This window comes from Pimephales promelas, chromosome 25, assembly GCF_988280905.1.
Source record: "Pimephales promelas chromosome 25, fPimPro1.hap1.1, whole genome shotgun sequence".
Lineage (NCBI taxonomy): Eukaryota > Metazoa > Chordata > Actinopteri > Cypriniformes > Leuciscidae > Pimephales > Pimephales promelas.
In genome coordinates, this window is record NC_142793.1 from 11,616,601 (window position 1) to 11,634,075 (window position 17,475).

The following is a 17,475-nucleotide window of genomic DNA, read 5'->3' on the forward strand; positions in this document are numbered from 1 at the left end:
AACTTAATGTACTAACTTAGGCTTTAGTGAGAGATAGAACATTGTGAACAGAATGATGGCGCAGGAATCCACTGTGAGACACCAATGTGTCCCTGAGCAAGACACTTAACCCCTAGACATAAATATAGCAATAGCAATAGTTGCCTTGGATAAAAGCGTCAGCTAAAATGAATAAATGTAAATAAATGTAAAGAATAATCAAGGTAAAAACAATTAAAGAATAAAAAAACTCATTTAAAAATGTTGATTATATCTATAGAAACAATATATTTTAAATGTATTACAAAATACTGTATGTACATGCATGCAGATATTTCAGTATTTTGAGAGTGGGAGTGGGTGGAGCTAATGAGATCTGCTTGTAGCGACTATGTGGCCATGTTTACACAAAGCCGGGTATTTAGCGAAACAAACATTTTCCCCCTCTCCGTTTTCAAAAATAACATTGTGCACACACCCGCATATATACGCCGTCGAGCGCCATCATAACTATGCCAAACCTATTGGCGGCAGTGTAGGGAGAAGGATAAAGCCATGCAAGCCAATCAGAATCCTCAGAATCGACAAGAGAGAACCTAAAACACCGTTTCTCCCAGTTCACACGACAACACATAACCGGCGTTTTCAGAAATCTACACTTTGGCCAGAGTTTTTAGAAATAATCGTTTTATGTGATAAAAACGTGTAAACGAGAGGCCAAACTGTAGGGAAATATCTGCGTTTTCCCTTTGTGTAAATGGGGCCTGTGATTGGTGGAATTTTCTGCACACAAGTTGGAACAATGCGGCCTCGCGGCTTCAACAGAAGCAAATACCATCGATTAACAACTTCGTAGCTCACAGTAGGCAGTAGTTACTAAAATAAGTACATAGTATTTACATGGGTAACTGGACTGTAAAAGGAAGCGTTACCAAAGTTTCTAAGTTATCATTTAAAAATCAATTTCCCTATGTAGAAAATGAAGAGTTTTTACTTCCGGAACCTGACTGCTGAACTCAATTTGGAACACCTTAGCGAAATGTAAAACCCACACCAAACACCTTAGCACCTAGATAACAGCACGCTAAAATCAATTCAACTTGGAACAACTTAGCAATCATATAGCATACAGCAAGCCATGATAAACCTCTCAACTGCATTGCGACATGTTACTTAAAACCCTCTCAAAAACACCTTAGCACCTACAATACAATGAAGGCATACATTTGAGATCTTTTACAGTCACACAAAGAACTTTATTCCTCCAAAAACGGTTCTTGATAATAAAAAGGTTAGTTTGATAAATAAATCAGATGTGCTCCAAGGAACCATTAAAGAACCTTTATTGTTACTGTAACATGATGTAGTGAATATGATTGCTTGTGTCTGATCTCAGGCTCAGAATCAGGTGGGTTCAGCTTCACCGTGACTGATGGAGAACACACTTCACCACTCAACCAGTTCACTGTCAAGGCAAGACAGCTCACCATCTCGATGGAAGCAGAGGGAGAACTCATGGTCTTCCCAGGTGGGCACCACACGTCCCAAGCTTAAATCTAAACACTCTGTCTCTCTCTCTGGGCCAAAAGAAAAATCTTTATAGGTCAATTATAGTTCATAAAATAGGTTTTCTTGAAGCAATCAGTGAAGTGATATGATTTGTTTGATGATGTTTGTCAGGCACCAGGCAGGTGATTGGTGGAAATATTCTGAGGGCTATAACAAGTGAAGACGGCGATGAAATCACATACTCACTGGAGAAACCTCCTCGCTTGGGACGAATAATCAAACCTAACCAGCTTGGACAGTTTGAAGAGATCAACAGATTCACACAGACTGAGGTAAACAATGTATATTTGAGAACATGTACTTGCAGTGACACTTACAGCTAACATTTTAGAATGGTTTAGGATAATATTGTCAGAAAAACTAGTTCTTCAGTTTTTGAAAAACTGGGCATTATCACTGTGGGGTGGTGATGTCGCAGTGGATAAGACACATGCCTTTGGTGTGAGAGACCCGGGTTTGTCCCTGAGCAAGACACTTAACCACTAGTTGCTCCAGAGGCATATATATGCATGACATATATAGCAATTGTAAGTCACTTTGGATAAAAAGTGTCAGCTAAATGAATAAATGTAAATGTAAATCCCTCAATATGCTGTCAATGAAGCCCTTTCCATTGTAATTCCATCATTGACCACAAGAGGGCACCATTGTAAGTGAAGATCTTATTAGCGTACAGTAGAGGGAAGCACTATGCGGTCACGGTCAGGTCAACTTATGAAACTATTTCACGTTTAGAACTAAAATTATATTCATTTATTGCTATAATTAGTGGCCATCAATTTGAGCTGTTTTACAGACCGTGTTATAGGTTGTAGCCAATTATTATTTGTATTTTCTTGTGTGTTCAGTTGGATGCAGGTGCTGTGTATTATGAGCATCAGATGCCGTCTGAGGCCTTCTGGGTCCTGAAAGATTCTGTCGAGCTGACTCTCACATCGCCTCCAGCAACAGTGCTGCATCACAGCCTGCCAGTCACTGTGTCATACTATGCAGCCAATCGAAACGTCTCTTCTCAGCTCTGGAAGAACAAAGGTAGCTGCCAATTAAATGAGTTGAGGTTTGATGCTGGTGCCCTTTATCATTTGATACAACATTGATCAGAAGACTTGAGAATGATTGACAAATGTGGCGGGAACAGGATTAGGACACATTGCATGCTGCATTCAAACTGCATGGGTCAGTGTGGTTGGAGCTTGTTTGCCAGGGTTCCTCAAATCTGATTTTGAAAGGCTACTTCTCAGCAAAGTTTAGCTCCAATCCTAAGACACTTAAGCAAGTTCTTGAGAGAGTAACCAGAAAATTACAGCTTGGTGAGTCTGAGCGTCTTTGCAGGGCCGTATTTGAGGAACCCTTTTGTATGTTAACCTCTAGGCCAGGGGTGTCAAACTCAGTTCCTGGAAGGCCACAGCCCTACAGAGTTTAGTTCCAACCCTGCTTCAACACACATACTTGTTTTCAAATGAGCCTGAAGGACTTGATTAGCTGATCAGGTGTGTTTAATTAGGGTTAAAGCTAAACTCTGCAGGGTTGTGGCCCTCCAGGAACTTCCAGGAGTTTGACACCCCTGCTCTAGGCCACAGCTCTGGCAATTAAATGTGGTTTTGTCAATGTATTGCAGGTGTGTCCGTGGTGCAGGGTCAGTCTAAAGTGATCGACAACTCTGTGTTGGATGCCTCTAACCTGCTTGCCAGTTTGCCTGAGCAGAAGCGGAAGGGGCAGGACATCGTCTACGAAGTTCATCGGTTCCCTGTTCATGGACGACTCACTGTAGGGGATTCGGACCTGCCCCGTGAAGCTCCCCATTTTCTGCAGGCCGATGTGGCTAGTGGTGATCTGGAGTACTATCATGATGACTCTGGAGCATCTTCTGACAGCTTCTCTTTCCGTGTCCATCTGAACCCCAGTGGCCTCGCCCCAAGAGTTCAGCCCGGTGCCGTAGTTCTGGAGGAGATCTTCCTGATCTCCATCAGACGGCGAGACTCAAACCCACCAGAACTCGCTAGCTTGGACCTTCTTCTAGAAGCACTACAGGGCTCCACGACAATCATCTCCAAAAACTACCTCAGAACGGTCGACCAGGACAGCACACCGGACGAGGTCCGATTCACCATCTCCAAGAGTCCAGCTAACGGGTATCTCATCTACACTGACTCCGGAGACCGGATCAACCAGTTCAGCCAGGAAGACATCAACAATGGGCGGGTTGCTTTCGTCAGCGATGGAAGTCTGTCCGATGGCTTCATGGAATTTACAGTATCTGACGGGAAACACCAAACGGACCCGCACACACTGCATATAGGAATCCTGGCCAAGTCTCTGATACTGAACAAAGCTCCGGAAATCCAAATAATACAGGGAGACGATGAGACACTAATCACTGAGGACATGCTGAGCACCTCCACTGGGGGTCCCGTTGAGGAGGATGTAATCTACAAGATTACTAACGTCCCCAAGTATGCAGCTGTAATGGTGGACAGACAGCCCACCTCTGCTTTCACACAGAATCAGATTAAACAGGGAAGAGTGAGCGTCCGTTTCGTGAAGTCCACCTCACCGAGAGACAGCGTGGCCTTTGTGGCCCGAAGCAGGGCAGCGAACGTGTCCTCAGTCCTCAACATTACCGTGAAACCACTGGCGAAGGTGGCCCAGAGTCCCCTGCTCCCCAGAGGTGCTACTGTACTGGTAGACAGAAAGCTGTTGGATGCTACACCTCTTGCCAACAAGACCAGAACATCTCCAACCTTCAGCATAATCCAACAACCTCAAGGAGCTCGGTTCATCAAGAGGGGCGGGTCAGATGATGGCCAACCTGTGAGGTCCTTCACCCAACGAGACCTGGATGAAGGACGGGTAGCTCTGGAGATCTCAAACGCAACTGGGGGTCAAAGTCAAGATGAAGCACGCTTCCTCCTAAAGGCGCATGGCGTTCCTCCTGCAGAGTGCGTTTTGCCCTTCCAGGTTGTTCCTTATGACCCTTCAAAAGTTTATGGCGCCACATTGCTCAAAGTTCCACAGGTGTCTATTTCCGACAAGGGTCAATCCGAGCCCAGGTGGAGAGGAGATGGTGACGTGGCTTCTGGCAGCACTGCAGCCACTCCTGTGGTGTCTAGGCGAAACACTCTGTGGGCTATCCTTATCCCCATCCTTGTCATCCTCCTTCTCATACTCCTGGCCGCACTACTGGCATACTACTTGGTCCGACGCAACAAAACGGGGAAGCACAATGTCCAAACAGTGCCAGCAAAGCCTAAGAATGGAGATGTGAGTCAGGAGACTTTTAGGAAAACCGATCCTGCAAACAACATTCCCATGTCAAGCATGGACTCCAAAGGGGCGGATCCTGAGCTAATACAGCACTGTCGGACAACAAACCCAGCACTGAAAAAGAATCAGTACTGGGTTTGAGATGGGGAGGCGACCGGACACTTGTGTTTTCAAGGCCTTGAATCATTCCAGTCAGTGTTATACAGTTCTCTTGCAATTATTGATGCTTAGGAAGTATTCAGCACATATCTGAGTTTAGGGTTTCTTAGATGGCACAACCAGATATGTGTGTGTGTGAGTGTGTGCTGATGATCTAATAGTCACATGGTCATTTTTCAGCTAAGGATGAATTAACTAATTTTTAAGGTACTTTTGGACAAGAACATAACGTATGTTTGAACAATCCATTCTATGTATGTTTAGGCAGTAAGTGAGTTAAAGCTACACTGTGTGATTTTTACCCCCATCTGACGGTGAAAAGGTATATGACCATCCACTGAATATTAGTTTCTGTTCCTCTCAATTCCGATTTCGTTTTAACTCCTACGGTGGCCAATGTAGTCCAAGATTAACATGGCTTCCGGTTCGACCTCGTCCATGAGTGTTAACTTAAACGTAAACGCGAAAGGCGAAGCTTGAATTAACGGGTATGTCCCTCTTTGGCTAATGTACTTTCAAGATGGAGGGGCAACATGGCGACCGACATTAGAACCCCTTACCCGTATGTATTTTCAATGGCATATTATACACTCACGAGAATACTTTATTACTTGAACGAAGTAAATATACATTGATGAACACATTGAACATATTTTTGAAAGAACTAAGTGTTTTTAGCTAAGATTAAACTAAAAGAGTTACACAGTGTAGCTTTAAGATCTTATTTTTCAGTGTTACTTACGTTTATGTTTTGTATTTGTTGCTTTTAAACGATGATCATTATATGTGCGCTTTTTTTCAAGCAGCCTGTTTTCTTTCGGGACACATTGTGCGATTTAAAATTGTTCTGACAATTTGGCACCTTTGTGATCACTTGTTTCAAGGAATATTCTGAGTTCAATACAAGTCAACAACAGCATCTGTTAGCCTACATGACGTTGATTACCATAACAAAAAGTCACACACTTATAATGGAAGTCTATGGGGCAAGTTTTTGCACCGGGATAAAGGTTAAAATACGCACTTAAGTGTAGAAACAACATTAACACAACACTGCTATGTAAAAACTACTTACTAGCCTTGCCTATGAAAAGTTGTGTAATGCCTGGAAACTCTGAGTTACGTAGTAAATTCATCTGCTAGAAAAGTAGTCCGACGCCAAAAGGCATTTAGACCAGTTTTTCCTAACCCTGTCCTTGGATGCACACCAACAGTACACATTTTGGATGTCTTCCTTATCAGAACAATTTCTTTCAGGCTGTGAAGTTTCTAATCAGTTGAATCAGGTGTGTTTGAGTAGCAAGAGTTTGAAAATATCCTCTGCTGGTGACGGTGTGCCTCTAGAAATTGGGTTGGGAAACACTGAGTTCTACAACTTTGGAGCTCAAATAACATAGGTAATATGGTAAATTTAAAATAAACCCTTTGAAACCTGACAGCATAATATTCTTAAGCTGAAATTATGCTTTAGTTTTCTGTTTTCAGTGCGTGCATGATAAAAATATCACCATAAGCAGTGCAGGGTCTGCCTGTGACAAGATGGCCGCCAGGTGCTGACGTCGACCTCCATTGGCCAGCAGCGCGGACAAGATATCTAGTCTTTATATGGATATATCTATGGTCTTAGCAACTCATTCTTTGTACTGCAGAGCAGCGAATTCAAAGAAGTCACAACTTTGGGCTGACCTCTACAGGTCAGGCGGAGTATTGCAATGCAGTATCTTTTGAAAGGCTATATGGCAGGTGGACAAATAAAACGTACGTGCCTGTCGGATTATGGTGCTAGCGCCAAATCATATCATGCCTGATCAAGTAGAGAAATTTCACAGCCTTGTATACTTGTGCTGCAAAATTTGATGGATCAAGAAGACTCAAGAGTGTAAATAAGAATTCATGTTTACTAAACATCATATCAGTCGTGCGAAAGTTAAACGAACAGCCTTACTGAATGCTTTTAGTTATTTTTCTATAAATCTATCTTTTCTACTCCGTCTGTTGTATTTGTTTTGTCCGTCAATGCTTTCATCCACTGCACTGATAACAGGCACTGAAGAACTGTAAAGTTTTCTCCTTCAGAACTGCAGCCACAGACAGGAAGTGAGTCAGCAGAGGCTGTATTCATGCTGTGTTCTGATTGGCTGGTCATTATTCCTCAGGCGGCAGCGTCTATTTTCCAGAGCTGATTTCTGAGTTCAGTTCACACCACTTTTGTTTTAGGTTTAATTACAGGAAAATGGTTGAGTGGACGTATGTTTGAGCATACACGTTTGACAAAATTATGTCTAGGGTTTACATAAATCTGTCGTTTGAGAAAAATTTTTATATCTGCAGTGATTGCATATGTGTGCGGATAAAGGAATAGTTCACCCCAAAAAAATTATTCTGACATAAATTTACCCAACTTAATATTTGAGTGTAACTTAAATTTAATCAATATACTTTTATGGTACTTTTTGTTGTGCTAGACACTGTTAGAATGGAAAAAGCATCCTCAACATTATGCTAAATCAATTCCAGAGAAGATAAGAAAGTCTTACGGGTTTGGATCGACCCAAGGATAAGTAGTTTTCATTTTCTATTCCTTAAAAGTTTACCAAAAGACTGCCCATATCACTGGTTCTCTCTAGATTGTGGCTAACTATTGGGATTTTCACAGACTTAATAATGTAATTAGATATTTTAATCGGTTGTTTGGCTATTTTTTCTTATCTGACTATAGCGATGTTCCTTATAATCAAAGACCAATTCCTCCATATCATTCCTGAGTTTAATTAGAGATACATGATCGGTTCCCAAGGTACTGCATATCACTGTTGATCTGATTTTCCCTTCCCTTCATTAAGCTAGTATTAACTGAATATCATGGGTTATGATACCCCATCTGTGACCTCAGGACATTATATCTGTGCTTCTGCCGAGCAGAATTGAGATCACATGAAAACTCAGGTCCTCAATGGTGTTTGTTCTCTGGGTATTTATGGGGATATGTCAACCTTAAACCCCAAACCATATACACTCACCTGAAGGATTATTAGGAACACCATACTAATACTGTGTTGACCCCCTTTCGCCTTCAGAACTGCCTTAATTCTACGTGGCATTGATTCAACAAGGTGCTGAAAGCATTCTTTAGAAATGTTGGCCCATATTGATAGGATAGCATCTTGCAGTTGATGGAGATTTGTGGGATGCACATCCAGGACACGAAGCTCCCGTTCCACCACATCCCAAAGATGCTCTATTGGGTTGAGATCTGGTGACTGTGGGGGCCATTTTAGTACAGTGAACTCATTGTCATGTTCAAGAAACCAATTTGAAATGATTCAAGCTTTGTGACATGGTGCATTCTGACATTCAGTTTGGAGTTCAGGAGATTGTCTTGACCAGGACCACACCCCTAAATGCATTGAAGCAACTGCCATGTGATTGGTTGATTAGATAATTGCATTAATGAGAAATTGAACAGGTGTTCTTAATAATCCTGTAGGTGAGTGTACAACCCCAATTTTTGTGTCTTTGGATTCTGTTTGCTTGTAAATATATAATGTCAAATCTCAAAAACCTGTCATGAGAATCAAAATGCACTTTCCTCCAGCTCTTTAAAGATTACATTTGTGGGTGAGTTTTCATTTCCAGTGTTATAATTTATTTTTAGCATCTATATTCAGTTTAGTCGTTGCTCTTTTAAAAGTTTGTGAACATGCAATGCATTATGTCCTTATAGAATAAGTGATATGTCATGGTCCCAATAACATAAAATAAAACAATTTAAAAAGTGGAAAAAAAGGTATTTGTTTGGATTTGCTTTTGTTTCTGGAACTATGCATCCACACATTTTTACATGATAACAATTTACATTTAGAATATATAGGCCTAATATAAAATAACTAGAAGTAATATTTTAGTAAACGTTACAATTTATATATATTTAAATATTACAATTTTATATTTAATGTAATGCTAAAATTATCATTATTTTAGTAGGTTTTAGCACTACAATGGAGGTTGTGCGAAATAAACTTCTGTATTCTGTAAAACAGCTCCGAAATCGCTTCCGGTTCAGGTCTTTAGTAGCCTATGTGCTTAGTTAAATATCAACGGGCTCTGATCATAGACAGTAAAAGAAAGGCTCTGATATCAACATACCTTTACAAGAGCGAGCAAATATGAGCATAACTGATATCCATCAGTATGCAATGCTTGTTTTGGACCACCAGATGACGCAAGGGTGCCCATCAGTATTTAATTCGCTCTCATCTGCGCTCATTCTTTCCTACCAGCGGCCTTTTCGCTCTCTCTTCACACTTTCTTGGCTCTTTCTTTGGAATAAGACTCACTGTCAAACGCTTCATAGTCTTGTTACTGCTGCTGAGAAGCATGTGTTCATCATATTACATGGCCATCATTTACAAATCCTTTCATTGTGTTTAAAACGAACTAATATATTTATTTACTCACCCTGAGAGACTTTTGTTTTGAAGTGTCTCAGCAAATGGATCAAAACAGCTCAGCTCAACCAGCCAATCAGGTCGCGCTCCAAATACAGTCCTCACACCCACCTTAAAAAAATATTGAACCCGTAAAAAGCGAGTAAATATTCTCAACAGACAGATTCTGAGAGTATATTAGATTCTGAGAGTATTATTTTTTTATTATGGAGCGATTAAAGTTAGTTGCAATCACTGATCTAGGCTATAGTTAAGTGCTTACAATGCATGATGTCAAAATAAATATATAAATTAAAACCACCATGCAGTCCCCCCTTCCAATTAATTGGCTATACACTAAGAAATTAGTGCACAGTACAAACTACCCATACAAGCATTCTTAAAAGAATAGGTTCGTTCTTAAAAGGAGCGGAATACGTGCCTGTTGCCATGAATCTGTTGGCTGCCCTGCACCTTTCAAATGCAGAAACCGGAAACATTTGCATAGAAATGCAGAAAGTCTTCATGGTTTTCTGAGTCTTTCAGTCTTAAAGAAAGAAAGGCAGATGTTCGGGACGAGGGAAAAAAAGAGCAGGGTCATGAAAGGTCATTCTCTCTTGTCAGTGGTCAGATGTGTCAATGCTGGTGTGTGTGTGTGTGTGTGTGTGTGACAGGACATTCAAAGAGCAAGTTTTTGAAAACAATTCCATTATCGTCTCAGTGTAAACTATACAAAACCGCGAATTTGTGAATTTTTTTGTACGTGTTCGGTCAAGTCGTCAATAATCAGTTTTGAACACATAAACCATCATATGGAGGATTAAATAAGCTTGATTTTATCCAACAATATGTGAGATTTCTTATATCACTGTGGGCTACAGATTTTGCGGTAAGAGGCAAAACAACAATGACGTTTTTTATTACATGGTTTTTAGATCCGTTTTTACATGGTTATCGTGTAAATACCCTGAATATTAGGGGGTTCTTTAAATCAGGTACTGAACACATGAGCAACATTAATAGGGATACTTGCACCACTAATTAACCAAACAAATTTGCAGTTTCTATATTTCCTTGACCCAAAACATGTGTGGATCACATGCAAGGGCCCCTTCTCCTTCTGTTCATCCCGTCTGGGTGAAATGTGCCTCGCAGTTCTGTTTTTTTACATCCTGCATATGTGTTAACATTTCCAACCCCTAAATTAGCTTCCAGTCTGCTATTACAACACCCATGTTTCCATCTGAGGTCACCACAGAATCTGTGAAATCATCTCGCAATCTTACTTTTTATTGGTCGAAACACTATTGTAATGGTCAAATGAGTTTTCGGTGGTCTGATGCATTAATAGGTTTAGGGGATTAAAGTTCAATGTTCTCTGTAAGAAAGCAACCAGCAGGAAATGTTAAGTGTATTGCCCTAGTTAAGAGTCTACATGTCTGGGTATGTGATCCAAGACTTGTCGTCATTGTCTCTGTACTGCAGGGACTTTAGTTTCCACAGTGCTTCTTTCATGAAGAGCCTGATGCTCAGGGATAACAGAGATGGTATGCAGTCTGGGACTGGATAGACCGATCGTTTGAGCAATGAGCTCTGGAAAGGCACTTAAATGCTCTCAACATACAGTTTAATGTAACATGAAGAACCTTTTATCTCCTCAAAACCCCTCAAGAAGAGAATTGTTTGCTTTATTTTTAAGTGTTTTCTAAACATTGCATGCTTTCTGTAATAATAATAAATTTATGTGAGGGTTAGATCACTCTGTCTCTCCCTGAACATTGTGAACCACGATAGAGAGGAAGAATTCATAAAATACTGAAGATGGTGAGTCGACACACATCCTGTCACAGCAGGATCGGGCTATTTTGTTTTCCCTATATAATACGCCCAGGATTTTATCGGCAAATAACAGGACAGAGACTCGTTGGCAATGATGTTATTGACTCAGACTGGGGCAGGGTTTAAAAAGAGCGCCGGCCGCCCTGCTTTCTGTGTTCTAGAGCCTGAACTATTGAACTGTTCCATGATTTAACACTCATCTACATCTATAACCTGAATAAAATATGATCTGTAATATCACTATTGATAAATGTAATTGCTCTAGAACTGCTCTACAAACAAGCTGCTCTATACGCTCACAACTCTATGCGGTTGAATCGCCTGTTTAATTAACTTGCTGCTCTATAAACCGGAACAACTGGAACAACTTCACAATTGTTCTGTTCTAGAACCTCACAGCCTGCTGCCGATCTAGCTCTTGCTCTTTAATAGAACCATTCCTTTAGAACCTCTCTGCTTTAAAGAACCTCTCTGCGTATTAAGAACCTCTCTGCTTTTAAGAACCTCTCAGCTTTTAAGAACCTCCCTCCTTTAAAGAACCTCTCTGCTTTAAATAAACTCTCTGCTTTAAAGAACCCCTCTGCTTTAAATAAACTCTCTGCTTTTAAGAACCTCCCTCCTTTAAAGAACCTCTCTGCTTTTAAGAACCCCTCTGCTTTAAAGAACTTCCCTGTTTAAGAACCTCCCTCCTTTAAAGAACCTCTCTGCCAACTCTCTGCTTTAAAGAACTTCCCTCCTTTAAATAACCTATCTGCTAACTCTCTGCTTTAAAGAACCTCCCTCCTTTAAAGAACCTCTCTGCTTTAAATAAACTCTCTGCTTTAAAGAACCTCCCTCCTTTAAAGAACCTCTCTGCTTTTAAGAACCCCTCTGCTTTAAAGAACTTCCCTGTTTTAAAGAACCTCCCTCCTTTAAAGAACCTCTCTGCTTTAAAGAACCTCTCTGCTTTTAAGAACCTCTCTGCTTTTAAGAACCTCCCTCCTTTAAAGAACCTCTCTACTTTTAAGAACCCCTCTGCTTTAAAGAACTTCCCTGTTTTATAGAACCTCCCTCCTTTAAAGAACATCTCTGCTTATAAGAACCTCCCTCCTTTAAAGAACCTCTCTGCTTTTAAGAACCTCTCTGCTTTTAAGAACCTCCCTCCTTTAAAGAACCTTTCTGCTTTAAGAACCTCTCTGCTTTAAAGAACCTCTCTGCTTTTTAGAACCTCCCTCCTTTAAAGAACCTCTCTGCTTTAAAGAACCTCTCTGCTTTTAAGAACCTCCCTCCTTTAAAGAACCTCTCTACTTTTAAGAACCCCTCTGCTTTAAAGAACTTCCCTGTTTTATAGAACCTCCCTCCTTTAAAGAACATCTCTGCTTATAAGAACCTCCCTCCTTTAAAGAACCTCTCTGCTTTTAAGAACCTCCCTCCTTTAAAGAACCTTTCTGCTTTAAGAACCTCTCTGCTTTAAAGAACCTCTCTGCTTTTTAGAACCTCCCTCCTTTAAAGAACCTCTCTGCTTTTAAGAATCTCCCTCCTTTAAAGAACCTCTCTGCTTTTTAGAACCTCCCTCCTTTAAAGAACCTCTCTGCTTTAAGAACCTCTCTGCTTTAAAGAACCTCTCTGCTTTTTAGAACCTCCCTCCTTTAAAGAACCTCTCTGCTTTTAAGAACCCCTCTGCTTTAAAGAACTTCCCTGTTTTATAGAACCTCCCTCCTTTAAAGAACCTCTCTGCTTATAAGAACCTCCCTCCTTTAAAGAACCTCTCTGCTTTTAAGAACCTCTCTGCTTTTAAGAACCTCCCTCCTTTAAAGAACCTTTCTGCTTTTAAGAACCTCTCTGCTTTAAGAACCTCTCTGCTTTAAAGAACCTCCATCCTTTAAAGAACCCCTCTGCTTTTAAGAACCACTCTGCTTTAAAGAAACTCTCTGCTTTAAAGAACCTCCTTCCTTTAAAGAACCTCTCTGCTTTAAAGAAACTCCCTCCTTTAAAGAACCTCTCTGCTTTAAAGAGCCCTCTACTTTAAAGAACCCCTCTGCTTTAAAGAAACTCTCTGCTTTAAAGAACCTCCCTGCTTTAATGAACCTCCCTCCTTTAAAGAACCCCTCTGCTTTTAAGAACCTCCCTGCTTTAAAGACCCTCCCTCCTTTAAAGAACCTCTCTGCTTTAAAGAATCACCCTGCTTTAAAGAACCTCTCTGCTTTAAAGAACCCTTCTGCTTTAAGAACCTCCCTCATTTAAAGAACCCCTCTGCTTTAAAAGGACATCTCTGTTTAAAAGAACCTCTTCTCTGCGCTCTTACTAGCGGCTCTAGAACCACTCTGTTTTATAGAACCAATCTTCTCTACAACATCACCTCTATAGCCGCTCAGCTTTGTGATGTCACTGCTGTTATGTAACATCATTGCATTGCTCTGTTCTGTGACGTTACTGCACTAGAACCGCTCTACTTTAATAACATCACTGCTCTATTATCGCTCTATTATAATCTTACTATAACTTCTCTGCTTTTCTTTACTGCTCTACTCTGATTTGAAACATCGCTGCTCTGTTGCGTAACATCACTGCTCTAGAATTTCTCCATTCTGTACTCTAGAACCGCTCTCCTTTTGTAACATCACTGATCTATAATCGCTGTTCTAAAATCTTACTTCTATGTAATCTCTCTCTATTTACTGCTCTACTTGTCTTTGTGACATCAGTATTCTGTTCTGTATCATCACTACTTCCGAATTGCTGTTCTATAGCCTTAATTTCTGAAGTAGAACCGCTTTGCATTTGTACCTTTCTGCTGTCGTTCCCTGCTTTGTATCATCACTTCTCCGTTCTACAACATCACAATTGCTCTGTTCTATGGCGTTACTGCACTACCGCTCTCTCTTTTTAACCTTTCTGCTCTACAATCACTCTGTTCTATAATCATACCTATAACCGCTCTGATTTCCTGCTGATCCTCTTTGAAACATCACTGCAATTATTCTCCTTACTGTAATTGAACCACAATACTTTGAAACCATATTGCTCAATAATCAATGTGTTCAATAAACGCACATTCTGCTTCACACCCATACTTCTCTACAACTCTCTCTTTATGTAACATCACTGCTCTCCTATGGCCTTATTTCAGTAGAATAACTCCATAACCTCACTTCTCATGAATTCCTCTGCTCTAGAACCTCTGAGATATGACCTCACTTTTGTACGTGTGTCAGTGTTTTACTGCTGTATGATCTCACTGCTTGTTATAATCCCACCGCTCAATAATTTCACCGCTTTTGAATCTACCATGATCTCACTGCCGAGGCATTATTGTGGATGTGAATAGCGTGTGTAGAGGTGTGCGTCTCTCTTAGTCCCCATGGAAGGTCTTTCGAGGGGCACGTTTGATATTGGTATGTTGTAGAAGACATCCTTCAACGGTTGAGGACCATTTAAAGCTCTTGATGTCCACAAGTATTGTCCTGAGTTTGACAGAATTTAAAAAACAGTGCCCTGAAATGAGAAAATCAGAGAAAGAGACTGAGAAAATGGGACGTTTTGGGGCTGTTGTTTAAGGAGGTCTGAAAGAACGAGAGGAATGTAGCCTCAGAGTTCTGAGGAAGTGACTGTTGTCTTCTGGGAATGTTGCTTGGCTTAAAGACAAAGGGCGGAGTCAGGGGATGCTTCGCACAATTAGAGGGTGTGGTCTAAACATTTCCTCATACTCTCTCTCTCTCTCTCTCTCTCTCTGATCTGGCCACCCTCCAGTATCTACATCTGCAGAGTTTGGTAACCAATCCGCTCCCTCTTTATATAACAGCATAAAGTCACCATGAATTATACAATAGGCCTCTATATGAGTTGTGTTTGTCAGAACATCTTCATCTTGTTGTAATCTGAAGGTTTCTACAGAATGACCAAGTAATGTTGATAAAACACACACGCACACAAAAGACACTTAAATAAATGATATTGGCACAGCACACTGTTGCATATTTTAAGTTTATAAAACAGTTAGTTCCAATCCTTGATTCTGATTGGTCAACAGCTGTTCTTTATTCATGCGCAACACTGCAGTATGTTGTATTACACATTGAAACGTTGTTGCTGCACACGGTCAGGGACTATTTATTTTCTAGTGGAAGGAAGGCTTTTAGTGATTTTACTTCATGAAAGTTGCACTAATACATTTTTTTTTTTTTACTTTAATATTTTTATTGTGTGGCAACCATTTTTATACAGTAAAAGCAATAAGGTACTCGAGGCAAGTGCTGTGTCGTGAATAAGTAACGGCTGAAGGGGTTACTCCGCTTTGCATCGAACCTAACAACGCCCTTCAGCCGTTACTTATTCACAGCACAGCCTCTCGTACCTTATTGCTTACATATTTAATACAGGTACTCGATTACAGTTTTTCTGAAATGCTAAAACACTAAACCCTATTCTCTGAACCAAATTCTCAATAGCCTAAACCAATTGGTCGAATAAATCAATCTCTCTCACTGACCGTGATTCTGCAGTCGCACAACTCTTCTTAGAGTAGCTACTGTAAGATGCTTTTCATTTAGAATATTTTACTGTAAACTTTTTGGCTTTTGCAGTTAGGTCACTGTTTGCAAGTGTACAGACATTCAATACTATACAGTATTCAGTACAGTACTAGTACTTGCATACAATACCTTTTTTTACATAATTGCAAAATTTGTTTTCTTTGTTACAATATACTTGGTAACACTTTACAATAAGGTTCATTAGTTAACATTAGTTAATGTATTTACTAACATGCACTAACCATGAGCAATACATTTGTTACTGCATTTGTTCATCTTTGTTAATGTTAGTTCATGAAAATACAGCTGTTCATCATTTGTTCATGTTAGTTCACGGTGCATTAATTAATGTTAGCAAGATTTTAATCAAGTATTAGTAAATGTTGAAAATAACATTAACAAAGATTAACAAATGCTGTATATGTGCTATTCATTATTAGTTCATATTAACTAATGTAGTTAACTAATATTAACTAACGAACCTTATTGTAAAGTGTTACCATATACTTTTTTCTGTAGCTGCATGTTTTTGGTTCTGTGTTCTCCATTTAACTCCATTGAATGATCTGTAGTGTGTAAAATATATATTTAATATTTTGAAAATATATTGAAATATGGAAAATATCTGTAGGCTAGTGTGTAAAATACTTGCTGTTTGTATGATCTGAGAGCATTGTTTGATTTCGAGCAGATGAAATACAGTAAAATTGTGAAATATTATTACAATCCAAAATAACTGTTTTCTGTTTTAATATATTGTAAAATTAAATTTATTCCTGTGAATTTTCAGCATCATTACTCCAGTCATCCGTGTCATTCTAATTTGCTGATTTGACAAACATTTCTGTGTTTGTCAAAAGTTGTGCTGCTTCACAATTTTCAGGATTCTTTGAGCAATAGAAAGTTCAAAAGAAGCGTTTATTTGAAAAATATTTTTTAGAAGCTTTAGATCAAATGAAGGCATCCTTGCTGAAAAAAAAGAATTTCTTTAATAATAAAAAAATATATATTTACCCTAAACTACCACTCTTTTACAGAAGAGACATGAGCAGCAGCAAAGAACAGATTAAGGACTACATGTTAAGAGAACATTACCATCTGGCCTTCCTTTCATTGCCAGACACACGTACATCAAGCTGTTCTTCATACAGTACTGGATCATCATTGCATCACAATGACAGCTGCTCAGGGTCTCTCCGGCATGATTTTCATGAACCGACTGAATTTTCCTCTATTCTACCTTAAGAAGGCAAAGACCTTTGGCCTATATTCATATTAAGTGAAAATCTTTTTTTAAGTGGGGGTGGGGGGTGTCTCTGTCTGGTCAAAACATCAAGAGACTTTGAAGCCATTATTTATGGATTTGCCTGCTTAAGGGGTCAGAGGTGAGCCGGAGACCCACTGTAGACACTCCACTGAAGTGCTTTATGAGCTTTTGTTCAGAAAATAAATCTCGCAAATAGCTAACTTTCATTGTATTATTGCTATGTTAATCCCATTTAATCAAAAAGAATGTGGATCTCCTGAATCTGGAGTGCTGTTATCTCATTCTTATCATATTTAGGCATTTCCCAAGCCTTTTTCCGTTGCTGCTCATCTGCACACAAGATGGTTGGCCGTTTCAGAGCTGTCTAAAATTCCTCCGCGTCTTCACAAGGCTTGACCTCTAGAGGAATCTTGTTCAGTCTAAGAATATGTTTTTGTGTGTGTATGTGTGAATGAAATAC

General features: G+C 39.8%; 1 protein-coding gene across 1 annotated transcript in view; it reads left to right on the top strand.

Annotated features, from left to right (window-relative positions):
• The window catches only part of cspg4 (chondroitin sulfate proteoglycan 4), a 73,400-nt gene extending 64,649 nt beyond the window's left edge, over positions 1–8,751 (top strand). The window contains exons 7-10 of the mRNA XM_039669184.2: positions 1,376–1,507; positions 1,660–1,820; positions 2,397–2,580; positions 3,167–8,751. Coding sequence (XP_039525118.2) covers positions 1,376–1,507; positions 1,660–1,820; positions 2,397–2,580; positions 3,167–4,953 — 2,264 coding nt within the window. The 3' untranslated portion in view covers positions 4,954–8,751. The remainder of the gene's footprint in view (positions 1–1,375; positions 1,508–1,659; positions 1,821–2,396; positions 2,581–3,166) is intronic.
• Positions 8,752–17,475: the final 8,724 nt, after the last annotated feature.